At 37.7% G+C, this 27900-nt stretch overlaps 2 protein-coding genes across 2 annotated transcripts in view; one reads left to right on the top strand and one right to left on the bottom strand.

Annotated features, from left to right (window-relative positions):
• Positions 1–110: 110 nt before the first annotated feature.
• On the top strand, positions 111–9630 carry LOC145783283 (vasorin-like). The gene is made up of 8 exons (XM_082595116.1): positions 111–571; positions 919–1060; positions 1375–1607; positions 2061–2173; positions 6151–6381; positions 6780–6890; positions 7025–7168; positions 7279–9630. The coding sequence occupies exons 1-8, from the start codon at positions 251–253 to the stop codon at positions 8792–8794; spliced, it is 2811 nt and encodes a 936-aa protein (XP_082451242.1). The 5' UTR covers positions 111–250; the 3' UTR covers positions 8795–9630.
• Positions 9631–11158: 1528 nt separating this feature from the next.
• Positions 11159–27900, bottom strand: part of LOC145783703 (high-affinity choline transporter 1-like) — a 62942-nt gene continuing 46200 nt past the window's right edge. The window contains exons 4-9 of the mRNA XM_082595591.1: positions 18496–18644; positions 17009–17143; positions 15868–16021; positions 15324–15538; positions 14199–14345; positions 11159–12357 (exon numbers count right to left, since the gene is read on the bottom strand). Coding sequence (XP_082451717.1) covers positions 11968–12357; positions 14199–14345; positions 15324–15538; positions 15868–16021; positions 17009–17143; positions 18496–18644 — 1190 coding nt within the window. The 3' untranslated portion in view covers positions 11159–11967. The remainder of the gene's footprint in view (positions 12358–14198; positions 14346–15323; positions 15539–15867; positions 16022–17008; positions 17144–18495; positions 18645–27900) is intronic.

Here is a 27900-nt window from a genome sequence, read left to right as displayed (position 1 = left end):
TCTCAAAAGAATCATTGATACTGCTAGTTGAGTTTTTGACAGTTTTCGTATTGCATGATAGTTTAGTTATAAGTTACTGTATGTTTCTTTTTTATTTAGGCTTGTGTTATTATTAAGGTTCCCATATGAGTTTAAGCCTCCTTTGTTTGTGGAAATTAAAACTACTTTTGTTGAATGAAGGAAAGTGATTTTGGCGAAACCTTCTCGGAAAAAAGGGAGTTTTGTTTAAAACGAAAAAGGCTGCACAAACATGCAAAGTCCAATCAAACCAGAGGGTGTTCAAAACCATGCAAAACAGCAGCAACCGACTACCATCAATCGTCGCAGACCTGTTGTTTGTGCAAGGGAGCTACTCTTCTATCTATCTTCATTCTTCGTTTTAATGTCAGTCCCGGCCCATTGCATATCGGCACCTTGTTGTTCTGTATGCGACTGCAAGTCCCGTGAAGTCTGGTGCGAGCGCCGGGCTCTGACGTCCATACCAACCGACATTCCAGACAACACAAGAAGAATGTATTTGTTTGATAACGACATTTCAACAATTCCAGAGGGGTCTTTATCGCACCTGAAGGTAATCTTTACTTTTTTAAAAGCAAATTTGAGGGTTGTTGACTTTCCGCTACGTTATAGCCTAGGCCCTAGGGAAAGGGCGTTCCTACGGCGACCGAAAACTTATGAAACCCATCGATTTTAAAAAGTTGACTTTTTCCGGAAAAGTATTACATGTAATGTCGCAACGATATTATCTTGGTCATCCGCTATGACTTTCAAACGTTCGAAACAGGTTTCATATAAACCGAAAAAGTTTGTAGTTTTTTTTTGTTCTTTTTTATTATAAATGCCGTATCGTTGCTTGGTTTTAAGTGTTTATTGATCAACAAAGTAACTTCTATCAAATTTATGTATTTCAATCTACAGAGTCTTGAATTACTAGACTTGAGTTCGAACAAGCTCACAGACGATGCCATTAAACCTGGAATGCTTGCTGGACTAACCAGCTTGTCAGATTTGAACTTGTCTGAAAACAGCCTGACTAAAATTAAGAGAAACGTATTTTCAGGTAAGCGAAATCTTGCACATCACACTGAGAAAGTACAAAATGGCGTCTAGTACCTTTGATTCCTCTTCTATTGTACAATACCTCAAATATACAGTTGATGTTAAAATGTAAAGATGCAAACTCTGCAGAATGTGTAAGCTTTTATACCAACTGGGTCTGAAATACTGTAAAAAAAATATTTATTGGGCCAACAAATCATTTAATGTGTGTTTTCAAACTCATTGATTTAACATTTTGTAACGCTTATTGTTCAAGTATTTTGTAATTTAGCAAGATTAAACTGTTTTGTCTAACTATTGCTCTATCGTTTGAAGGAATTAAAAGTTTGGTGAGGCTGTATATAGAAGACAATGAAATTGATACCATTGAGCCCACCGCCTTGGGAAACATGAGCAACCTTGTGGAACTGAAGCTTAGCAGGAATCACTTGTCACACTTTCCTAGCATTGTTGCATGTCCGGAACTGAGGCGACTTTTCTTGAGCCAAAACCGCCTGGCGCGGCTTCAAATTGGCTGCTTCTCCAAAGTCAATCTTGAGCAATTGACAGTAAGTAGTTAAGTCTTTAGATCACTTCTGTCGCACTCAAGCTTATGCCTGTTGAATGAAATTTCTTCGTGTTAACCTTCAGGCATGCTTTCAAGTGTCTTCCCAAACACATACTCTTCGTATCAAATCAGTGCCATACCCCAAGCATCAACAACTAACTCAACTTTTTAGATAGCAAAACGAAGAGAATTTATTTGCTGAGAAATTTAATTTGCTTCAAGAGCAAGGATTTCTGCGTCGAAACTGAATTTTATTTCGAAATTTTAATATTTGTGATATGAAAGCAGAAAAGATAAATTTTCTTTGTAAAAACGTTTTCAACTAAATCACAGCATCAAATGGAAAGCTTATTGCTGGCTTATTGGTGGGAAGCGTTTCCTGTGACATTTCAAAAAAGCACTTTCAAAGCTGTAAAAAATCTTAAAAGGCCAATCGTTTTTTATTTCTGTTTAGCTTTCGTCCAATCAGCTGAACCAACTGCCCTCAGCAGCGTTTCATGATGCAAGCAATATGCGAGAATTGGACATCAGCAACAACCATATTTCTAGACTTCCAAGAATCATAAGGTAACATTAAAAGTTCAAAAATCAATGTCTTTATATGCTCGTTTGCTCAGAGCTCAATGGTATAAATTCAGAAAAATACAAAAATCGAATATATCCAGGCTGATACCAGCAACAACCCCAAATCTTACAAATTAACGATTTGCAAATTAAAGACTAAAAATACATTTGGATTTGTTTTCTTTTGGACTTCTTATTAAGCCAAATCCATCAATATTTCCTTCGCTTGTAGTATTGTTATTGTTGAAATCTTCATGGGTTTTCAGTTTGTCAATATGATTGAGAAACATTATAAACAAAACTTAAAAGTTGCGTTAACTAAGAGGACCCGCACCGCAAAACAATAAAGCACAACTACAGTATGGTGACTGATCTAACCAACAAATTACATTGTTGTTTTTATCATTGGAGATGTTTGATCAACGCTTTCGCTGTAAAACTTTTGTTGGACCTTGATTGATTCCGTGGTAAGCGTTAAAGAAAACAAAGCAAATCAACCGATATGATTCATATGAGAGAGAGCAGAAGCTTTAAGTTTACAAAACCTTCACAATTTATCATTTCATCATCTTTTATCTTATGAATGAAGCAAAACGCAGACAGGGTTTTGGTCGAATGGAGTTTTTTTTTATTCTTTTTTGAAACAACACCAACGCCCTGAAAATAATGAGATGCTGATTTGTATTTGACATTCGAGCAAAACTAAAGTTAGGACTTAGGAAGTTCATTTTCGGTTGGCAAAGTTATATTTCAAAAAGTTTTTTTCATTTCGTGTTTTAGAAAAAGTAATGAACGAATTCTGGGTTTGCTAAATTTTAGTCTTGAAAAAGTTGCATACTTTTTAAGTCTGCTGAATAAACGTTTTAACATAGGCAATCTACACTTCTACAGTGTCAGTGCTTTAAATTCCAAACGGGTAATTTCGGACGGTTAGTCACTAGTCAGTCACCAATTCGACTTGGAATCTTTTGGTCACGTTTTATTTTGGGGAATTAAGTATTCGCTATCCGCCATGAATTTAGATGGTGAGGAAAATGGCAACATACGTGATCACTGGCGAGTCTTATTCAAGCAACATTTAAAACCAGAATTTCTGATCGCAGAATAATTAGTCTTGCATCAAAATCCGGTTTGATCCGGTTCAAACTAAGTCCAAAATCGACGCCCTACTTTTAAAGACACAGATTTAGTGCTGGTGTTTCCACTTGCCAAATAGCAGCGCTGCGCATCACAGTTTCATTATTCAATTACGTTCTGTAGCATCTGGTTTGATATGCCCACTGTAAAAGTGTGGCTGATGCTTGCCACCTGTTCAAACATACAATTAAACCTTTTTTGGGGAAAAGATGCTGCAATTAGTTGTCAATTTCACAATTAAACTAAATCATACCTTCAACAAGTTAATTATGTGGCAAAACAACCATGAAGTGGTAATTTTAGAGATGTACCGATATATCGGTATCGGCATCGGTATCGGTGATATCGGCCATTTTTTGAGTATCGGTATCGGCATCGGTATCGGCAAAATTTGGCCGATACTGTGGCCGATACTAAACGTGTGAAAAAAGGCGTTTTCTGCGTATTTTCTGCGGAAGCAAAGATATAGATTTTTTAAAGTAGTAACTAACGTCAATGTCGTCACATTGAAGTAGAAAAATAACACCCTGATCAAATTTTTGATACCTCACACTCCCATGACTTCATGGGCTCACCTTTTGGCATTGTTTGCTTACAGTGATTCTTTCACTCAAACAAAACGTTTTGTTTCAGCAGTTTTGCGTTGTTCGATTCTTAAGTTGTGAAGGAGACTCAATTTCTCCAATGTTTATCATTTGTGTTTTTTTTTTACTCTCAGCAGAGGATAAAACCAGGCCAAGACTACCCAGTACCCAGGTGGCGGGAATGTGTAGTTTTGCATCGTTTTTGCATTGCTGGACGTTTGAGGGACCCGTGTGGCTTGGTTATTTTTGGTGGGCTGGTTCTGTCAGTTTGTGATTTGGTTTCCGCCTTTCGTTGTGGTGGACTCACCAGGCTTGAACAATGTCGTGGCGGATTGTGTGGGCTCGGGGTGGGGGCGGTGGGACTGCGAATCCTCACTGAACTAATCAATAAGTGGTCTTGTTGCGCTTGGGATGGCGGCCTCATTGTGGGGGGAAGTGTCCTTCCCTGCTGTCGGCACGGGGCTGGGCGCTTACTGGTGCGGCGGGCTGTTGCGATTCGCTGGCCATAATGGTGTGGCTTCCACACTAGCCATTTAGACCATCCAATCAACTTGTTTCTCGGCAGCCGTTTTGTAGCAAGAATTGACATCGACAAGAATTGAAATGGCTAGTGTGGAAGCTGCATCGTTGTGGTTGGCGGGTCGCGGCAGCTCGCTGTACTGGTGAGTGCTCAGCCTTGTGCTGGTGGCCGGGGGGGACGCTCCTTTCTTTGCAATGAGGTTGTCATCTTGGGCGCAATGGGACCATTTTGATTGGTTTTTTGAGGATTTGTGGCCCCATTGCTTTCTTTTTGGGCCTACTTATTCTGCTGTGACATTGTTTGGGCTTGGTGATTTTGTTGCGGCTAAGGGTGCAAGTTGAATTGCCGACTGGTGGAGCCGGCTTGCTGGGGGCAGCCGAGTTGCACAGGTTTTTTGAGCGTTTGGCGGGGTGGGAGCGATGCAGAATTGTGCATTTTTGCTACCTGGGTAGTCTTGGCCTGGTAAAAGCTTTTCAACCAAACGACAAGCGCCCTTAGGTTGCACATTACTTGTCGAGTAGTTTTTGTACGACTACACAAATCACTTGGTTTACATTTTACATCTTATTATCAATTATGATAGCCTTATTTGGAGAGTTTGCGCAAACATTTTATTAATTTTTCAGAAATCCCAATTATGATGTAATGTTTCTTCCCTTATACCCCAATCCTCAATTACGGTGGCCTTTCATTACTAAAACCTACTATTATGACCAGGGGCGCCGGAACGATTTTTGACTGGGGGGGCAAGATTACGAAAAAAGGGCACTTTTGTTTAGTAAAAGGCCAATTTTTTTTCAAGTTTTAAGATAAGATATAGCGATAATGCTAATCTATCAGCTCACTATGTATTGAGTAATGATAGCCTACAAGTGTCCGGTATACAAAAAAGGGCATCACGCTATGTTATAATGATGTAACCTACTGCCAAGCCTTAAAGCAGCCGGCGGCCATGGCCGCTAAGTAATGCTTGAATGACCGCCAGTGCTACCTCTTCAATCGGCCAAGTTTGGCCACCCGGTAGGCCAAGATGGCTGCCAAAAAAACGAGTTTTAAGGCCTCTTACCTTTGTTGCAAAATTTTGTGCCGTAAATATTACTTTGAGGAAAAAATGAAAGAATATAATTTAGCTAAAAGCGAATAGCAGAAATTGTTATATTGCAAAATGTGCAGTAACTTACATGACTTTAAAAGGGCACCATTTCCCCCCCTGCCACTCCATCTGCAGAAAAATTGGGGGGGCAGGGGGGGCATCTGCCCCCCCGCTTCCGGCGCCCCTGATTATGACACAACAATGTGGTTGAGATTGGATTCTTGAATCTTTAATAAATTATGCCAATCCAAAGTTTATTTTAATAGTTTTATGCAAATAAGGTAAAACTTAGCATTTGATATATTTCCTTGCAAATACCAAAATTGCTTCTTTTTGTAACACCAAAGTATCGGCCAAAATATCGGTATCAGTATCGGTATCGGCCTAAAAAAGTGATATCGGTATCGGGATCGGTATCGGCCAAAATATTGGTATCGGTACATCTCTAGGTAATTTTAAACCAAATGAATAGGTTTGTTGGTTGCAGTGCGTCAAACGCTTGAAATAATTGTAATTATCTCTACCTGCTTTTCTGATTTCAGCAATTTGTTAAGGCCATTGTTTCTAGTTAGGCGTGTTCTCTGGAGCAAGATGTTGTATGAATTCAAAGGGCGTGGTTTGTAAATTATAATTTTTATTAATGCAGCAACATGCCATCCCTTCGAATGTTGAACCTATCTAGCAATTCCATACGTTCTCTTCCACCAAACTTTCTGGGAAATCTGCGAAGAATGAAAATTCTAGATTTGCAAGGACTCAGGCTCACCACGTTACCGAAAGGCTTCATTCCCCGCAGAGTTTACCTCAATATTTTTGATATTTCCAACAACCCCTGGGACTGTGATTGTGCCCTGTCTTGGCTTCCGGAGTACATGAGGTAAAGGTTTTACATAAATGTATGTTAAGTGTTTACATGAATGTTTTTATATAAATTTCAATTCGCTGTTCAATATTGCCACACATTGTATGTCACAAACTTTTAATCTTCATGATTGTGATATTTTACAACTGATCTCGAACCCCTATGAAGGTGATAACAAAGCTTATGTCAAAAGGTTTAATTTTGTTTTCTGAACTAAACATTACATCAAAGGACATAAATTGTGACAAACAATATGGCAGAATTTTTCAGCTACATAACGTTTATCATTAGCAGAAACACTACGAAAGTAAAAGTAACTATGGTGGTAGGCTTAATATTTTCTATATCTTGGTATTTTTTATACTGCGGTTTTGCATTTTGCAACCTTGCTCAAAAATAAAATTGCTTTGCAGAGCTGTGGAAGGGGCCATACCACGTCTGAACGAAGTTAGATGCAATGCGCCACAAGGACTTCTACATCGTCACATAGTTACTTTATATCAAGAGAATTTTGCTTGCGATAGGTGAATAAAACCAATGGTTATTTTTTTTTGTCAGAGCATTCATACAACAAAAATGTCAAAGGTTTCAAATTTTGTTTGAAGTTAAAGTAAAACATCTACATTTGTGTGTTTTTAAAGTTTAGTTTTTTTTACAGTAAAGTGGCAACAAATCACAGGCCACCACAACCACCATTAGTTCCCTCAAGAAGAAAACCAACTGTGGATCTATGCGAAGTACTGTCGTGCGCGAATGGAGCTACGTGCTATATCAAGCAAAGTACTCGAAGGCCAGCTTGCAGGTGAGCAAATACTGCCGTCTTTGATTTGTTCTTATATGTCTTCAAATGCTCGCCACCTTCCACTTAACTCAGAATCTGATTAGCATTAATCTTTGTGTTTATGTTTGCAGATGCTTACCAGGATTTGAAGGCCTTTTGTGCAATCGTCTTCTATCAAGTCCAACAAAGTCAACATTTCTTACGACAACCAGCACGCGATCACCTAGCAACGGTGAAGAAAATCAACTGCTTATCCGTCAAGACACAGTCACTGGAAATTCTGTAGAGATCTTGTTTCCTACCGTTGGAAAGCAAATAAAGGTCACTACCAGTGAGGTATTGCCTGGAGGGGTGACAGGACCTGCAACCATGGCTTTGGTTTACCCGGATCAATATCTTTACACTGTAAAAAACTTACTCCCAGGCAAGATATACAACATTTGCATCAGTTCGACTGAAGTTGTTCAAACTTCACCAAGAGGAACACGCACCGTGGAAGACAAACTCTGTGGAGAAGTCACAACAAAACGCATCCCTGTAGAAGACCTAGAAGAATTTAGAGATACTTTGAGCCCAGAAAACAAGAATGATGTCAAGAATACAGACGACAACAAGTTGGACATTGAGCCAGATTTAAAAGATTACACCAACGAAGCAAAAACGTATCAAAATACATTCCAAGATAATAGCGATAAATCCGCTGTTAAAACAACTGGTGAATCAGATCTAGAATTGCTTTATCCCATAGTCGGGGCCTGCGTTGCCATTCTCATAATTTTAGCTGTCGTTCTTTTACTTTTTATTTGTCGTCGAAACAGAAATAAGTCCAAACATGTCGGCAACAACCAACTAGATCAAGATTCCGAACACGAAACTTCAGCATCAGGAGGATTTATGTTGTCAAAGGATGCTGAAGATGTGCCAATGATGGCTCAACCAAATCGTCAAACTTCACAAGGTTCTGCACAATTGATGAGCGGTGAAGCTTACCAAAACTTTCAGCAAAATCATAACGGTTGCACGCAATTTCCCTGGCGGGCAGACACGCCAGTTACGTTGGAATCACTTGGAAAAAACAGTAATTCTGAGAGAAGTATTAAAGGAACACATCCATATTTAAACATGCAAAGATGTCCATCAACAACTTCCAATCCTCAATACTTGCCCCATCCACGGAACGAAATGTGGGGTTCAGTATCACCTTCAGGCCGCGTTTCGTATTCAACCGAAAACGCTCCAATGTTGAATAGCAGAGGACAGAGTGTTGTACAGTACAGTCACCATGGAAGTCCAGTCCCTGTCGAAATGGTTGGAAAACCAATAAATTCAACCGCTACATTTCCTGAAAGTGCTGCAGTAAACCAGTACAATCAAGGACCAGTCTCTACCACATGTACGGGTAGTCTACTTACGACTTATCATCCAATGAACAACACTATTTCAGCGCATGCAGTTGGTGTTCCATCTAATCTGCCAGCAATAAACTCACAACGAGGCGGTGTTCAATGCACTCCTGACACACAATTCCGATCTCATAACATTAAAAGTGATGACACAAACTCTGATACTTATTATCCCACTGCAGCGACACCTTATAACGTGCGGAATGGTTTAAGAAGGGGGTATGAAGACACTTTGGTTATGTAATTGTGGCCAGCATGGTCTCGTTCCTACATTTCTGGGAGATAAATTATGTCAAAAACTGTGCGACTATTGAAATTTTATTTATCACGAGGATAAATTTACAAAAGCAGAAAAATAACATGCATGACTGACCTTTAAATTCTGATCCAAAAACAACTAGTAGGGGTAAAATCTTTATATTTTTGCAAAGGGATAAACGAGAGTGAAAAAATAATGAACTATGAGCTACAAAGTCAATAGTGTTTTTATATGAAAGCAAAATGAACAAACTTTTATTTTTAAAGCAACACTATTGCACTTCAAGTCAATAGAACTGGTCACAATTATAGTTCATAATGACAGTAAATTATTATTGTTTTATTTCTTACAGTGTGTAGCCTGTGTCGTGTTAAATTGTTTCATTTATTTTGATCCGTTTCAATGTTTTTGTTCGATGTTTCAAAAAAACTTGACAAAGTTGCATTAATTTTTACTGCTACTACTTCTTGCTGTTAAAAATGCCTCAAAGGCAAGTTTAGTTCCCAAGATTATGTATTGCCCTTGAAGGAGGGAGTGTCAAAACTCAAAAGGTTGTCAAAAAATGGCACATTTGATGTTAAATAAGTCAAAAAAATCAAGAAAATATGGTGTCGAAACAGCTTCCAACGACGCATTTTAACTCTTTTGTTTGTCTCAAAGAGGCAACGAGTAAAATTTCCATTATTTTAAAACTGTCTTCTTTTTATCTAGCTGTGCCAATCTTGCGTATCTTCTTAAAGACCAAGATTTTTGTTGTGTTTTCTCTTTATATTTTACCACTTTTATCAGCTTAATAATTAAGCAATAAACCTTTTCTGAAAACGACGAATCAGATGGTGTTTCTTCCAAAACACGTTCGAGACCCAAAACAAGTACTAGCAACAATAAACGATAGCCTATGCAGGAGTGGAACCAGCAAGTTAAGATCCAACCCTTAGGAGGGACTTCAAACAAAACAATGATGTACAAGCTTACAATAATTCGACCTTGCCGTAAATAAAGTTAATTTTCTGTGCTTTAGGGGAGGGAAGCGATCACTCCAATCGCTTCCCTCCCTCTAGTTTCGCCACCGAGTTTATACCAGAATGCCAATGGACGGGTAAAGTAGGCAAAACCTCGAAGAGTTTGCAACATGCGTAAATGTTTGTCTTGGTAGCAAGTTAACATAAGTTACATGTCTGTAGGTAGCACATCCACCAACTCCAAACTAAGCAAAGGAGAGTGAAATATATGTATATTGATGTCGTGGAATAAATCTCAACTTGAGGAAACCAGTTTGTTTCAAACCCACAAAACAACGTTTCGCTTTTGATTTGTCATTATTTTACCTTCAATAAACAGTAGGCTACATAAGGTGATTTAACAACGAAAATCTTTTGAGTAAATATGCAGTACAGAGACTCTTTCTTTTTGGCTGAGCTGTAGCCTACAGTATATCATGCACTTCAAAGCTATGGAACTGAAGAGTTAACATTTACTTTTGAGACATATTGATAGCTTTTTATTCTCCCGTTAGATTATCTCGACAACAGAAGGGCCACAGTCAATGTTTATTCCAGAAGCAAATAGACTAAAACAAACAAAAAGACGGTTTTGGTCAACTCGACTAGAAGGATGCCGTACCATCCTAGATGTTTTCTTTTAGTCATCTGGTTTAAATATTTGAAAGAGAGTCTAATCTAATCAAAAGACTTTTTTAGGAAGCTATTGCAGTAGACAGTGTTATACATCTATAGCCTATTGCAAAGGCTTAATTAAGAAAAAGAGGTTACTGGCAACCTTTTAACTGTCTTTCCAGATAAGTCGCGGCTTATGCTGGTTGTTCACAAATAACGCTCACCTTTACCCAAGGTGTAATAAATTGGGTGGACGTAGTTGCGCTGAAGTAAAGGCGGCCGAGAGAAAGGAACTGGCCACCCTACTCTCGTTAGTGCCGAAGGGTTAGTAGGCTATAATGAGAACTTTAACTTCTTATCCCCCGATGCGAGGATTCAAGTACTGTATGGGACTCACCCTTACCTTACCAGATAAGTATTCTTTGAATAGGCTCAACATAACATTGGCTGACTGTCTTCTGCAGCTGACTGTACCAACAGCACTACACAACTTTTTGCAATGGAGGCACGTTTAACTTGCTCATCATTTACTAAACTGAGTTTGCTGACTTGTAGCATGCCAAGTTACGCGTTGCTTACTTGTTAAGTGCTTAGTTTCATCATTTGCCAATTTCAACCACTTGCTGAAATGTTGCTTGCTCAGTTATCACACACTTAACTGCCATTTGCTAAGTTTGTAACTGCTGACTTGTAGGAGACTCGGTCCACACAATAAATTTTTAGGCGTTTTTTTTATATATATACACACAGACGTATATACAATACATCATATATCATTTGCAAATGCTTTCGATAGCCTATTTAAAATTGCGACTAGCCTATAGGCTAACTTTTTATTTTGCAATATAAATTTATAAACTAGCAAAACGTAAAAAAGACATAAAAAGTATTTGATACTAACAAAAGATAGGCTACTTCCTTGTAGCTAGTGCAAGGCGATGCCACAAAAGTAATCAAGACAGTTCAGCTTCATAAAAAAATCAACTTAGAAATATCGACATAGCAAGAACGGATCCAGCAAGTAACCTTAATGTTGGAGGTTTCAACAAAACACAATGATGTTTAGATGTATATCCGACCATGCAAACCTATTACAAATAAAGTTACTTTTCTGTGTTTTAGCGAATTACGGATTTTTTAACCCTCATGAAACCCTTTCAACGCAGAAAACCACACAACATGTTCCATGCAACTTAGGGTTCCACAAAGTCCTTGTTGAAAAGCACTGGTCAATACGGCATAAAAAGTCATTATAGTGTTTCATTTGTTATCATTAGGCTACAATTGTTGTACTTTTAGAAAAGTATCGAGGCTAACTTTTATCAAGGGTAAAAACAAACTCTTATTCAAGGCTACAAACATGCAAAGATTAGTCACACATAGCATGACTACTAGAATTTAACAATTCGACTATAGGCTACAATCTCGTGGTGTCAGGCTACAAAAGCATAGTGTGAAACTCTAAATCGCAAGTAGCCTATTTACAGCATAAAAATAGTCTTTTCAGAAAGAACATTTCTTGTTTTGAAATGTAAGCCTAAATCACAGTTTTGTCATGACTTCATCCGAGCAAAAAGTATCATTCACTTTACCAGCAGTCTCCTCTGTGCGTTCGATTTTTTGTCTTCGAATAGTGTCTTTCATTCGAATGTCTCGTCCACCTTGGGCAAGATTGCATTGAAGAAAATCAAACTTTTCGTGAATTATTTTCTTTCCAAACAAATATTTCATTATGTACGAAACAGCTAACAAAACAGCCAAAGATGATAACATTGACACCGTTTTAAACGGAAAATTATCTTCCGCCGGATAAGGGATAAATGGATCCAAGCCAAAAGTACTTTCGCCTCCTCCTAACCGAAGGATTAGTCCAAGAACAAATCCACAGATAGAGCCGTATGTGTTAGGATCGAAGTAGATGACGCAAAGAAGCTGAAAGTACAAAAGAAATATCTTGATTTGATTAGCGCACTTTGTTCAAACTAATACTTGTAATTTTCTTTTGCTAAGGCTAAGTTCTCTGAAAAGCAAAAAGTTTATCAGCAAGACGTTATTCAATTGAAGTAATTATAATTTCCCATCCTGCGCATCATCACAAATCTAAACACTAAACTTTTCATCGTTTTTGAGAAGTGAAAAGAACTTTCTGGCTCATAGTTACGCCGTGAATTCTTCACTCCCGTGCGAATAAGATAAAGAACTTGACTCCCCATAAACAAAAAGTGTTTAGGGTGCTAGAATCGTTGTAGGCTAATGTAGGCAAATTGCATGTCATAGCCTAATCAACTTTCGTGTTAAAGTTTTATTGATCTTTAAATTTTCCTGCAGTTACAACAAAAGAGCAAAATAAAGTCAATGCTAAGCATTCAGCGGGAAGCTAATTAGCGAATATATAATTGGTTGGTTTTGAATCTTTATCTTCAGATTGACATAGTCTCTGATAGATTATCCCTGATAGTTTCGCCTAGGGGAGATTTAGGGCCTATGGATACAGTGGGACCAATGGAACATCGGATTGTTTAGTTCCTAGTAAAATGGAAAGATTTTTTTTCGATGAGGAAACTTCAATTTTATAACTCTTTTAAATCAAAATTAGAGTAGGCTAATGGAGATTTCTTTCTTTTTTGACTGTGAATGGCATTTGTGTGATTTCATAGGTAAAAACAAGCATTTTGCTCTCTGTATGTAAGGAATATTTGTAGTCCGAGTAAGCATATACTCATACATTGACACTTAAAAGTGTTAAGCTTAAAGATGAATATAGGTTTAGCATACCCAATAAGCTGAGCTTACACAAATAAAAATCTCGTTTTTACATTTATTGACTATGTTGGACGAATGGAACAGAATATTCCAAAGAGTTTTATCAGACCCTTGTCTTTTAGGTTTTGCTTACATTTAAGCCAAATAAATCTAAAAAGGTCTATTTTCTGAATAACACCCGAAGAAAACTGTAACTGATTTTTTAAGCACAATGAGTCTGAGTCTGCATTGTGCGTTTGTTTATTTCTGTGTTTTTTTGGAGTTTTGGTTTTTATTTGCAATACTCAAAAATAAGACTTGGCTGTTTTTTTGTTTTTTTGATTGTTAAACATGTTTTGCAAATGATACAAAAATTTTAAATTCCCAGATTGCATGTTTTACAGGAGTCTTTAAATACTGTTCCAAAGATCCCATTAAATGTTCCATTGGTGACACATGAATGGGACCTTTGGAACAATCGACAACTTTTTAAAAGTTTCTTGTCAATTGTCTTACACTATTAACATAAAAAAATTGAAAATTAATTAGTTGTGGAAGTAGGGTAGTCCAACAACAATTTTGAAAAAAAAGAGAGGATATTTTAATATAATTTGTAGACATGGTGGGCTTGGTGGCCAATTAACAAAAACCGTTCTATGGGTCTCACACTTCCCCTACTTGTGGAGGCTTTTGACGCAGGCCGGTTACCGAGATTGGCAGAGTGAAGTTTCGGCTTGTTGTTGAAATTTTGTTGCCGAGGAATTATTCCATCCAATTGTAGCAGCTGAATGGAGAACAGTCCTGAAATGCGTTGCTCAAGCGCACACTACGAGAGTCGAACCAACGCCGCGTGATCGTGAGTCGAGCGCTTAACTACTGAGCTAATGGGGCAGACTGAGGTATTGTAATTGCATATGGTACTGTAATATTGCAACAAAGCATAAGATAAGTTCTGCAATTGCATTTCAATTTTAAATATTAAAAACAATTAGAACAAATATTAGTTAATTAGTTTATAGTTCTCCACTTACTTGAGGAAACAATAAAACATACACAAAATCTCCACACAAGAAAAACAATGCATAGACAGAGTCCACAGTCAAAGCCAGAGCAGTGGCCAATGCACCCATCACTAATATTGAAGCTCTCATCACCCATGTGAGCTCTCTCTCAGACGCCTGCAAAAAATGGCATTGTTGTAGCCTAAGTAATATAAAAACTTTGTTAAATTGTGTATCATGCCACCGTTGGCACAAAGCTTAGGCTCATTAATACGTCATGCCAGCAAACATTGGTTTAACGTTTGAAAATTTTAAATCAATGTAAAATGGCCTAGCATGTTGGTTGGATTGCGATCAAAGCGATATTGTTGCGCAATATAGGCTACTGGAAAGAATGCAATCGGTTCATTTTTTTAAATCATTAATAAATCTCAAACTTTATACAGAATCAATTCAGTCAGCCATTCTATAGTGCATGTCTCACCTAACAAAATTCGTTTTTCACATTTGTTCAGTTTAGTTTCACGTTTTATTTCCAATTATCATATCAAAGCGATAAATTTGTTTGTTTATTTGTCATATCTTTATCCCGCATTGCGGGAAAGCGGACTTGAGCGCTATGCATCGGTGTACGCCTTCCGACGTACACCTGACCCACGCTGCAGCCGACGGCAATGTCTGTTTCCGGTTGTCTACTCTACTTATGACTTAAATTTGACATTACTCGAAATCGATCACTGGGTAGAGGCAATTATCGTAAAGTTTCTTGCCCAGAGAAACAACAGCAAGTAGGCTACGGGTGGCTGGAGTCGAACATGCAGGCTCTCGACTGCGAGCCCAACGTGCTAACCACTCGGCCACTGCTGCCGACATTTTATTTTTCATAACATAGCAGGAGTTTGGAAAAAGGTAGAAGCGACAAAACGTGCTCGAGTCCGAAATGACTTAGGCTACTTAATGAAAGATTTGGCATCAAGGACATTCAAAGTATGCAGACGTTGAATTTACAGTATATGAAAAAAACGATTTATTAGTAGGGATGAGCTAATAGGATACTGCAGTACAATGGCGTCGCCACTTGCAGTAACCTTAACATTTTCTGCTGCTTGTGCACTAACTACCTTACTTGCCTTACAAACTTAACAAACCAATTACATTTTGCCGAATTGCAAGGTTGTATACGTTTCTTGTAAACATGCTTGAAGCCGAAAGAATGCTGCTATCAGCAGATGACATTACTGCTGCTGATACAGCTCCCAAACCGAAGAAAGATACAGCAACTGGAGTGAGATACTGCAGTACGATAGGAAGTATCAATGCCCCTTCGCCTTTGCTGTATGGATCACTACCGTAACCAGTGGCATTCCAATCTGCGTGAATGTATCAGGGTAAGTTTTCAAACTTTGTTTTTAGGTGAAGTTTAACGTTTTTAAGCTAACATAAAACGGAAATTTGATATCGCATCCAGTAAACTATACAAAGTCCAACAAATTTGATTTGACGCTTTGTCATTTGTGACGTTTGTTCAATAAACCGGAAAATAGTGCAACAAATCAACCCAGGATGTTTTATTGGTCAAGATCCAAACTCAAGATATCATTGGTAAAGTGACTTGACACTTATGTTATTGATATAAAATAAGTTAATAGACTTGTATTTGTAATAAGTTAGTCTACTTGTTTTTAGCAAAACTGGTTACCAGTAGTCGCTCCGATTGCCCCAATGAGAACAGCAGGGATAGCCATGAAGAAACAGCCAAATGCAGCTATGAACGAGAGCAATTGTGCATGCTCTGCGCTATCTGACGACAAAACTCTTTGAAAGTACACCTGCCACGGGATGCCGCCAAAGATCTAAAACAAAATTTTGCACTTTCAACTAATTATTCTGAAAAAATGCCTTTTAAGGCGTGGTTGGGATTAGCGTCAAAACAGTCAAGAAATTCTATTGAAAAAATAACTACTGTAATCGTGATTTTCGATTTCTGCAATGCAGTAGGCTACATCTTCTTGTAGTGTATTAGTTAATGAATTTCTTACAATGCATATCTTATTGCTGCATGAATATTTGCAGTTTGTATGCAACTTATATTGAAATTTAGAAATTGCAAAGAGATTCATAAGCAGGTAAACATATCATTTACGTTTCGATCTGTACAATGCTTAAAACAACTAGAAAGTTCGCTATTGAGAGCTCTTCCGTATGAAGTAGTCTATGGCTCTTCATTCAATCAGGTTATTTTCTCAATATCAAATTAGGCTATTGTAAACGGAATCGAAATTGGTTTGCAATAAGCCAATAACATTTTCAATAAAAAAGCATTTATAGTTGCACTGAAATAATAAATACTTTTTCTCAAATAAACTGTAAATTAACTCAAATTGAAATTTTTGGTTCGACTATGGACATTTTTGTGTGAAGCAAATAAATAATAATAAAACAGTGGGACAACAAGAACCACAAGTGATAGGATACATAACATAAGCTAGCGATTTGTTATTTTCAAAACTTTGTTTGTTTGTTTGTTTATCTTTATCCTGCATTGCGGGAAAGCGGACTTGAGCGCTATGCATCGGTGTACGCCTTCCGACCTACACCTGACCCACGCTGCAGCCGACGGCAATGTCTGTTTCCGGTTGTCTACTCTACTTATGACTTAAATTTGGTACTACCCATTACTCGAAATCGATCACTAGGTAGAGGCAATTATCGTAAAGTTTCTTGCCCAGAGAAACAACAGCAAGTGCGGGTGGCTGGAGTCGAACATGCAGGCTCTCGACTGCGAGCCCAACCCGCTAACCACTGACATAATTTTCTACAAAATTTTTTAAATGTCTCACCAATAATAAAGCAGAGTCAATCCAATTTCCAGTTGTAGACAAATCCCACGCTCCCAACCACGGCACACTTCCATTCACAGGAGCTGCGATGTTTCCAACAGCAGGATTAGTAAATGCGAATGGCACGCTCAGCCACTGCACAATAAACATGTATCCAACTATTAGCATACTTAGGTTGAGCATGGCCACGGGTTGAGTAATACCGTAATTAAAATTCTCTATTAATTTTAAGACTTAGGCTATGGCAAAATTGTCACTTGTCAGTCACTCCGTGGTTTTGCTACCAAGCCAATCACTATGTCACCTACAATTTAATGTTTCTACTTCATCTCACATTATCATAAGCTTAAAAGGGCGTGTCAGACGCGTGGCCGTCAAGTAAGAGCACCTATTTCCTACTACCCTCAGAGGACATTGGTTCAACCACTACCGAAAACACGAAGATTTGTTCTTAGCAAGATACTTTATGGCATGCTAAAGGCAAAACAAAGATTACCTTCCCTTCTACTTGATATAAATCTTCAACTACCGATGTCATACCCCTCAAAATAACAAAATGACTATAATGTGTAAAAAGTGGTCAAACGTAATTTAAAGCAGCCTCATTAGCGGATTTTTTCGAAAGGTTCTTTTGAGACAAAATTAGAAACGAGGTCCCATGTTTACATTTAGGCAAGCTTTCCCCCCAATCAGTCAGGTCTTGCTGACCATGGTTAGCTTATCATCGAATGGTAAGAAAAACATTTTTTTAAATATACAAAATATCAGTTAATTCTATTACTGACGGAGCCGTTGGACAACAAAACTATTTTTAAATCAACGTCTGAACTTTACTCAAAAAGTCTTCGAAAAAAACAAAGTCTTAAAAACTGTATGAATTTGTGCTCTAAACGTCACCATTACCACGCTTGGCCCTCTGCAAAAAACATTTTCTTTCTTCTACAATCTACACAAAAGCTAAAATTGCTAGGTATTGATCTACTGGACGAGTTTAACTTACACCATTATTTGCACATAGCAATACCCCTAGCTATATGGTGCTACATAACTACAAGTTTTTGTTTAAAAATTAAACTTCCTGTTTATGCATTGATAGTGGGCCATACAAGTATAGTATTCAAGCCACCTAACGTAGTAGAAGGTCTGCGCGTCTTGGATGATAAAACCAAAGACTGGCTATTGTCTAGCAGCCTTCCAGCGTAGTCCAGGAACATCGTGAATCTAGGGCGGTAAAGGAATATACCTTCGGCCCCAGAGGCTCACACGATAAACAAAAAGAAGTAGGCTTAAGTTATATATCAATGTAGACTATCATTGAGTAGCCTAAGAGTCTGCATTGATTATATAGCAAAACTATAGCATAGCAGGAGTATTATGCATCTACTGCAGGCTACTTTAGTTAGCGATCCCAAAGTTTCGTGCCTGCTTCTGGTTGTGGCCCTCAGAAAAAAATAAGACTACCCTGATCCAAGCAGCCTTTTTCTTACCAATCCAATGAATATACAGACAAGTTGCACGACGTCGGTGTACGCGACAGAATACAAGCCTCCTATCAAAGTATACGAAACAGCAATCGCAGCAGACACAATAACCGCTATGTCTTGGTCAAGATCCAGAATGATACTAAGCGTTCCCCCTGAAAAATAAACAGTTAGGTGTTTGGCTACAATTAACATAACTGAATAGTTTTGTTCTGACCAGGACTGTAGAGCCGGCCACAGATACAATAACTTTCAATAGGACGAACCTCAAATCTGAAAAATTCAAAGTCTTTCCAACTCTCACAGCTTTACAAATAGGTTCAGGCTTTGCACAAAGATTACAATGCTGAATTGATATACAGTAATTTAGGCTTTTGCGGCAATGCCTGAAACTGATCTGGTAATTAGGCTACTGCATGTTGTTGCATAACTATTGAGATTTTCTGTTGGTGAAATTCTTCACTCGCTGGTCACAGCCTGAGCTTTCACATTGTGTAGCTTAGAAATTTTACTCTATAATAGCAGGTTCACTTTTTAATTTTTAGGTTATAGATTGTTTTAGTTCAATTAATATTTATGTCACTGTGTAGATTCTAACGATCTTTTTAAGCCTGATGCTGCGAGTTAGTTGTGGCAATATCGAAGTACACGAGCTTTCGGAACACAGTTCCCTAGTCATGTGCTATGACGAATGGTGTTGAATTCAGTGAGTGGTTCTTTCTTACCACTCACTGAATTCAACACCATTCGTCATAGCACATGACTAGGGAACTGCTGTTCCGAAAGCTCGTGTAATTCGATATTGCCACAACTAACTCGCAGCATCAGGCTTAAAAAGATCGTTAGAATCTACACAGTGAAGTAAGCAACGATCATGCTGCTAAAAGCGAAACTCAATCAATTGCATATTATTTATGTATTTATTTATTATAATGTAGCATCTGACTCTATTTTCTTGTTTTGATCGGTTTAGTTCTGGCTGTATTTGTCACATAATTCACATAATTCGACAAATTAGGCTGTATTTGTCCAAACTAAAATGGACAAAGTGTTAAATATTTCGATGAAAGCCTACTTGACCTTGTTGACGACACATACCACACTAGATAGTATTAACGTTGTTGCCTACCTTCCTAGTAACCAAATGATTTGTGTTTATATTAATTTTAGAAATGAAATAATCATCCTAGATCAGCGTTTCTCAAAGTGGGCGAAATCGCCCCCTTGGGGGCGAAAAAATCAAAGGGGGGCGATCGGGGAGCGAAAACACTCGAAGGGGGCGAATTTATCAAACCACTAATAACAGTCCAACGCGCAAACCATTCACTGCAAATAGATGAATTCACCTTGACTGACAATGTATTGCTGCTGCTTGGATATGTGCGTTTTGTTCATAATATGAGAACAAGAAGAAATGATTTTTGCGCTCAGTCTTCCTACAGATATTCGGGCATCAGAAAGGACTGAGAAAACACTCGAGGGACTGACAGGAAATACGTTTTGACAAGTTTTACTTATCTATACCAGTAAGCTACTATAGGCAGTCTTGCTATTTTTTCCAATTTTAGTTTTCCTTAAAAAGTATTCGTAGGAACTCAAAAAGTGTTTAACGTCGTCATCCAAAGAGCCAATCGTTTGCTGGGATGGACGAACAGATAAATGACGTAATTCTTTTTCCAGATTTTTAGGACCATGGCATTGTGACAAGAATTGGTTAAAATGCAAGATTTCTAATGCTACTCCAAAAAGAACGTGCCGGCTATTTGCTTGTAGCCTATTTATTGTAGTCAGTATCACGCAGAAGTCGGGGAATCCTTCGGCAAGAATATCAGCTTTTGTTAAGATGTGTAGACCTCCTGAACTAGCTAAGTAGGCTACATATCAATAGCTTTAAACAACGCTATGCAAATGTGGAAACCACCTAGTAATATGACCAAACGATCATACTTTGGACTTTTTTGCTCTTGAGTAGCGAGGACATGTTTTGCAATGGCTAGATCGTATATGACATACATATATTAATTTTGTGAATTTGATGGGTTATACACTCAAAATGAGGTCAAGCCCCTACCTTGGGACCATAACAAAAATTGTTTCAAACTCAATGGAACATTCCCAAACTGATGGTACATGTTCCATCTTTGTACTTTATGATTTTATTTTTACGCATTTTGGGCCAACTTTGGGTGCCTCTTATTAGGGAATGCCCCACATGGGACACACAAATCGACTTGTTCCAAAGTCTACAAGTAAAGGCATAAAATCTGACGAAGGCTTCGTTCTTGCACCTTATGATGTTTGTTTGACTCCAAAAAAGTTTTTTTTATGGAGCCGTAGCCCGCAAACGGCCCAGTAGTGAAACCCTGGATGTGAGCCTCTGAACATCCCACAGTGGGGTAAGTTTGATAAAGAACTCAAACCTTTTGTACTTTATGATGGTACAAACATGTCATTGGCTCTCGGACTAGCAGGACATTCGTGTTACTTTAATCATCACTTTTAGCTGGTCTAATAGTCCGGGGCTGGTGAGGTTTACCTGTACTGAAATACTGAGTGGAACTTTTTTGTAGAAATACTTAGAGGGGTTTTATAGGAACAATTTTAGAGATGTTGCCACCTTCCAAACCCTGGGCAACATCCCGATTTCGTTCGGTTTCCAAAGTCTGTAAAATTCGGAAAATTTGCCAAGGCAAAATTTAGAAAAAATTTCAATTGGTCCAAACATAAGCATGTTATATATCATTTTAAAGGATTTTTTCTCCAGATTAATAATATTGAGGTCTTAAGTTATTCGCAAAAAACTCTGATCAGTTTATCACATTTTCTCCCATTAGTATTTGTTCATTTTGTTGGAAAATTGTGTAAAAACAGAACATGAAGACATGGTATTGCATTGTGAAGTTCATTCTAAGCTGCTATGGCATGTCTTCATCACCCTTGTTTGGAATATTTGCATTGAGTTTGTTTTCTCATTTTATTTCTTTACGTTTTTTCAGAAAATAAAAAGTAATTTGTCTAAATAATAGCCTAATATGCAGAGTATGGAATCCCTTTATACGTTTCAAAGTATATTGGATTGTTCTGATACGCATAAGCTAGTGGAGGCAACAATTGACATTGACACGTAAAGAAAAAGTAAAACAATGCAGCGAAAGAAAAGGTGACCACTTTCATGAAACATTGAATTCAAGCAATGCCTTATACTACCATCAAAACTGTTATCTTAATACTTATACATCAAACAATCATATCGGGAGATACTTGAAAAGGAAGAACAAAAATCAAGAAACGTCATATGTGAAACGTAGCAAACGATTTTCAAGTACATTCTTTGATTTCAAGTAAAATTGTCTAATATGTGGGGAAGCATGTGACATTGAGAAGGATAAAAAGCATCTAGAAAGATGGAAAAAGAACAAAAGCTTCTTGTGCAGAACTGCCCATCGTGGAAAGGGAAAGCTATCATATACCAGGTTACTAGTATACTGAGTCAAACAAAGTGTAGCCTATTGATCAACGCACATAGGCTAGGTCATGTAAAAGAGCTTACTTTTTATGTAGCAAGGTAATTGAAATATTCTATTATTTTTTTTAGGTTTAGACTAATTTACCTAGGCTATTCATTTAGGGTTGCTAGACTAGGTACCGTACTTACCGGTACTAACTAGTAGTACTGTACCTAAACTTAGTCACTAAACAAAATCCAAGCAAACATTTTCTTATGAATATAGAGTATAGACCATGCTATGATGACATTGGTTCTTTTTTATTGTGAAGATGGTTTTATCCAAATAATTGCAGACAACTTCGATGCACATATTCATTCCAAAAATGGCTTAAAACAAAAGCACAATATGGCAACAATCGTTGCCCAACTGTAACACCAAAATCTGAACCGTCGAAGACACCCATTCTGAGACTGAAACAAGAGAACTTAAAAAGTGTTGAACTGAAAGAAACTGAAATGAAGTATTTCAAGGGGCAAAAGAACCCCCCTATGCCGGAATCATTTTGCAAATACCAAATAGGCTACTACCACTGAAGATATTGTGTCATCAAGCTTTGAGTTTGAATAGAAGTAGATGCGACGATCTTTCATTTATTAAGAAGTATCTTGCATCAGAGTTATCTCCTGACTTGAATCGATATAATTGCAGGCAGCTGCGAGAATCTGGCATCTCGTTGTAACCAAAATCCAAGGTAACTTTCTTACCACGCATCGATAAAACACCATCTGATCCCTCAACAATTTTGACTGTGCTGCATGAGGCTGAAAGAATCACTGTTCAATCAGGGCAAGGATTTACTGTTTTCACATTGGATCACAGCAACTTTACAAAGTAGCTTTAGATGTTATCTGGTCTGATGCTTTACGATGGAACCACATAATTCCAAGACTTGGTGGTATGCACTGGTTATTGGTTAATGAGTTTCATAGGATATGTTGGAGTTCTAATGGAAAACAGTGGTCTTGCCCCTTGGTTACAATCTGCTTTTGCAAGTGTACCGAAAATAATGACTGGTACAAAGTTCCCTATGAACATGCGCGCACTAAATTTTGAGGTTGTTGATGATGCTCCAATAATGCGCCATGCATTGCGGCTTGAGTGTGAGAAACCGAAGGTTTGGGTGGCTTCATTCCATCGCTAAGCTTCCTTGCATCCAGCCGCTCGAGTAACCTGGTGGGGAGTTGATTACTCGAGTAACCGTGTTAGAAGCAGTACCAGATATGGCGTTTCAGTAGGAGCGATAGAAAGTCTCACACTCAGAGTCCCGGATGATATAAAGCTGGCTCGACAGCCACAAGGTATTGTGACTTTAGCCGCACAAAATAATTTAACAGAACAATGAACTAAACAACAACTGAAAATACAATCTGCTTTTGCAAGTGTACCGAAAATGATGACTGGTAAAAAGTTCCCTATGAACATGCGCGCACTAAATTTTGCTGTCATGGAATTTCTTAAGAGTTTCATAGATGATGTATATTCCTTTGAAGATCTGGAGAAAAGAATGGAATTTTTAGCACAGAAGAGTATGATTGCTGAGCATTGGATTAACAATCTGATACGGCCAGTTCTGCTTATGATGTTGTTTGTACGAGCAGAACGAGAAGGAGAATTTCCTCTACATTTTTATGCATGTCACCAAATGATTTCTTACTTCTTTGCTGCTGGACATATCAATTATGCAAGGTTTGGGTTATGTTATCTGCTGACAATGTTAAGGTTACCACCAATAATCTTCGACCAGTTTTTGAAAAGAGAACATGTTCTGCGCCAAAGAGAAGGCATATGGAATGGTATTTGGTCTGACATGATGATTGAAACCTCTTACATGAAGTTCGGCAAAGGTCTTAATGGAATCATCGGAAAGACAATAGCTTTATTGTCTTTCCTTTTCTTGTCTTTGTTGCAAGGTATTTGCAATACCTTGCAAATCTGGGCCAAAAGTCAACACTCATGCAATGAAGTACTGCAATCTTTGGATGCCATCAGAGAGAATCAAGAATGTACAATGCCAACCCACAAGGAAGAAAAAGAAGGAAGGATGAAAGAAGATCTTACAGACAAGGTAAAGCTACAAAACTTTCTTGAAACATGCCTCCATCCTCTCGATTTTTCAAACCATCCAAAAAGTGCTCTTTGCAACATTTATACTGGTCAGCTGTCTGGTACTAAAGCAAATGTCAATAAATCGGTGGAGATTGGTAAAAAACAAATGGCTTCATTCCAAAAATCATTACCTGATGGTTTTCGATCGGCAATAAAGAAGGAAGTTGTTACAATGAAAGAAACAGGCAAGTCTGGAACAAAGAACAAAACAGCAGAGGTATACAACACAGATATAATTTTCTCTCGTATTTGTTGTCTGCTGGTCGTATCCAGTTGGAGGATTTTTTCAAGTATGAACTTGCACCCATTCCAACAGCACTATTTAAAGACACAGGAGAAGGCAGATACTGTACATTGAAATCTGTTTTAAAAAATGCTTTGAAAGTCGAAGTCTCTACAAGGAAAATTGTTCCTGATGCAATAGTAATTGATGGTTGCGCAATGCTTCACAGTGCAATTCATTGGCCTGAGGAAAGGTGAACGATTTCCCTGCAGGTGTTCGATGTTACATTTTTAAAAAGTTGGCGAAGTGAGATGTCTATCTAATCTATGATCGATACAAAGAATTCAGCATTAAATCTGACACCAGACAAGAGAAGTTGGATCAATTTCAATGTTCACATACACTAAACAAGTCAAGCCCATTGCCTTTCAAAGAAATCACCTTACGTGTCACTAAAACCAAAGTCCAACTTATTGAAATGGTTAAAGCAGATTTGATGGAAAATCTCCCATCAGTTTCCAACAAACTCATCATCACTTCAAAAGATGACATCCCAGAGGAACTTCACTATGGTAGACATTCAGAAAGACACGACTTGATGACGACACAAGAAGAAGCTGATGTTATCATTCCTCGTCAGGTTTTTGCAGCACTCACTGATGGCAAATCATCAATCAAAGTTTGTCGTGAAGATACGGATGTTTTCGTTCTTCTGTGCCACTCGTATCAAATCAAACAGTGGGAAGCTGAAGTATTCATGGAAGGATTTAAAGAAGGAAAGAATCTGATCTCTATCAAGAGTCTGTTCGAAAGCACATAGATGTCATTCCCCAGATCATGTCCATGCATGCAATGACCGGTTGTGACAGTGTATCTATGATGTATGGTATTGGTAAGAAGAAAGCCCTAAGTGCCATCAAAACGTCACCCCTTCTTCATCTTGGCGACGAAACAGCTGACGAGGATGAATATATCAACGAGTGCAAAAACTTTGTGGCTACTTATTACAATGAAAAAAGCACGAGCTCTGCAGATAACAGGTAACTTTCTTCTTTATTACTGGTAAAAAAGGGTTAATAATTTTTTTCGATCAACTCTTAATAAACTATTGTGAACAGCAGCCTAAATAAGATAACCAGTTGTTGGAAATAGCGCAAAGCGTTTCGTAATCCTAGGTTACATTCGTCAGTCTAGGGACGGTACATTATGGGACGCGCAACTCCGTTGTTCCTTCAACATTAGAAGGGTCAATTGCCAATTTGACATTTTTTACGCTTTAATGCAGGCTTGCTTTCAATTAAAAACCTTAAATTACTTTAAAACCAACTTAACTCTTCTTACATAACCCATAAAAAGTAAAATATTTTGTAAATTAGAAAAAAACGTAACCCTTCTAGTGTTGCAGATAAGCCAAAAGCGGATGAAGTTTCGCATCCCTATGATCTACAATCCCTACGTCAGTCATCAGATGCAACTGTGATAATCACAACCTTAAACAAATCATAGTAATAAATAACTAAATACAATCTTGCTTTTCAGGGAAACTATTTGGCGACGTAAAACCGGGGGAGTCAAAATAACTTCCACACCACCACCTCTTTATTCGCTACCACCAACAGATGAAGCTCTCAAACTTAACACCAAACGAGCAAGATATCAAAGACTGGTTTGGGGATCGTGTTTCGATGGTAACCCACCAAATTTGGACCCTTGCCAGGTAGTTTAAAATAGATAGACATTTATATTTGAATTCTGTTTTAATCTCTGTGTAACTAGGCATTTATTTCATTGAAAAAGATTGCTATACAATTCAAAAAGATCATAATTTTTGTGTTTCTTTCTTCTGGTTTCTTTTAGTACGGATGGGATAAAGATGAAGAAACCAAAACACTCCATCCAATTATGCTACCAACTGGAATCAAATCTGCTCTTGACGAGGTCTTAAAAATCAGTAGCTGTGGATGCACAACTTGGTATTTGATATGTATGATATCATATAATAGCAAGTTTAATCTTTCCATAGCTTCGATCAATGATAGTCACGTCACATGATACACGAATTCATTGTTTTACCCTTCAGTTTGGCTGCTCCATTCATTTTTAGAAGAATGAATTGACAGCTATGTTTAGTGGTAAAAAGACAAGGATTATCATGAACATGAAAAACTCTAAGACAAACTCTTTTCTTTTTTCAGCTTCGAAATGTAACACAAAAGCATGTTCCTGTTCGAAATCAAAAATTGGCTGTACCGATTTTTGTACATGCAGCGATTGCGAAAATGAATGGAATGTTGGCAATAGTCCTAGTGAAAGTGACAGTGACAGCGACGAAGAACTTTTATCTGCTAAAGAATGACTATGTATTTTGTTGAATAAAATAAAAGAGTTCGGCAGTTTTTCAAAATAATGCTTCTCCAAATCCCTATTTTTCTTACGATTTTTTATAAAAAAAATCGAAAATTGTTAATTTAAATAACTTAAATTCAAAGTGATTAGAACTTTCAAGACCTCAATATTATTAATCTGGACAAAAAATCCTTTAAAATGATATATAACATGCCTCTGTTTGGACCAATTGGAAACCGAACGAAATCGGGATGTTGCCCAGGGTTTGGAAGGTGGCAACATCTCTCAAATTGTTCCTATAGGACTCCTCTAAGTATTTCTACAAAAAATTTCCACTCAGTATTTCAGTATAGGTTGACTTTAAAAACCCACTTTCAGCCCCGGACTATAAGGGGTGGCCTACTGTCCTTTTCTCAAAAACAGCGAGAAAAATGTTTTCTTGCTTTGCTCGCTCAATTCCATCAAATTGACAGAACCGACAGCACTCTCAAGAAAAAGTGTTTTCATTCATAGGCGAATTCAAAGGATGGAGAAGTCACGTGCCTTTCAACAACTGAAATAAAACGCTCTCAGTTATCTCAAATATCCAAACAAATGTCACATTCAAAAAATTTTCGCATTCCATGTAGGTATCTGATGTCTCCTTTCTTGTAAAAAGATTTTGGAACGTAAGTGGGTTGAATACAGTATTTGCTTAATCAAACAACCAATTTTATTAAGAGCACAATCAATTTATAAAAATAGCATCAGCAAAAATTCCAGATTAAAATAAAGTAAATATTTACAGCTTAGTGGTTAAGCTATGTCAGCTTTAATCACACATTATACATCATAAAAGAAAACCTTGTACAATTTGAAAAGCTGTTTACTTCTAATCTAAAAAGCAAATATGCGACACACGAAACGCTGGCAAATTTAAGAGCTTACTAAAGGCCACATCTGTTATGATGCATAGCCTACCACTACGGCATACAGCGATCGTACCATGATTGTTTCTTTTGAAGTTTAGTTGTTTCGTGATGGTAAAGCAATCGATAAATTTTTCAATTAACCATCAAAAACTGTCAATTTAAAGAATATTTCAACATCAGACTTAATGTAAGTTGTTTATTTATTTGATATGCTACATCTAATTTTCTGTGATATTCTTCGCGGCTAGACTAGAAATGCCACAATCCGATTAACCGCATCTCCCATGTAAATTTCTGATTGCTTTTTGTTTTACTG

The sequence above is a fragment of the Aplidium turbinatum genome, chromosome 14 (genome assembly GCF_918807975.1).
Source record: "Aplidium turbinatum chromosome 14, kaAplTurb1.1, whole genome shotgun sequence".
Classification (NCBI taxonomy): domain Eukaryota; kingdom Metazoa; phylum Chordata; class Ascidiacea; order Aplousobranchia; family Polyclinidae; genus Aplidium; species Aplidium turbinatum.
This window is presented reverse-complemented; position numbering and strand designations above follow the sequence as displayed.

Bases quoted from the DNA above. Each gene is read 5' to 3' on its own strand.
- LOC145783283 (XM_082595116.1), top strand. From the start codon at position 251: ATGCAAAGTCCAATCAAACCAGAGGGTGTTCAAAACCATGCAAAACAG. The intron at 1,608-2,060 runs GTAAGTAGTTAA...ATTTCTGTTTAG, and splicing joins TCAATCTTGAGCAATTGACA to CTTTCGTCCAATCAGCTGAA. The intron at 7,169-7,278 runs GTGAGCAAATAC...TTATGTTTGCAG, and splicing joins ACTCGAAGGCCAGCTTGCAG to ATGCTTACCAGGATTTGAAG.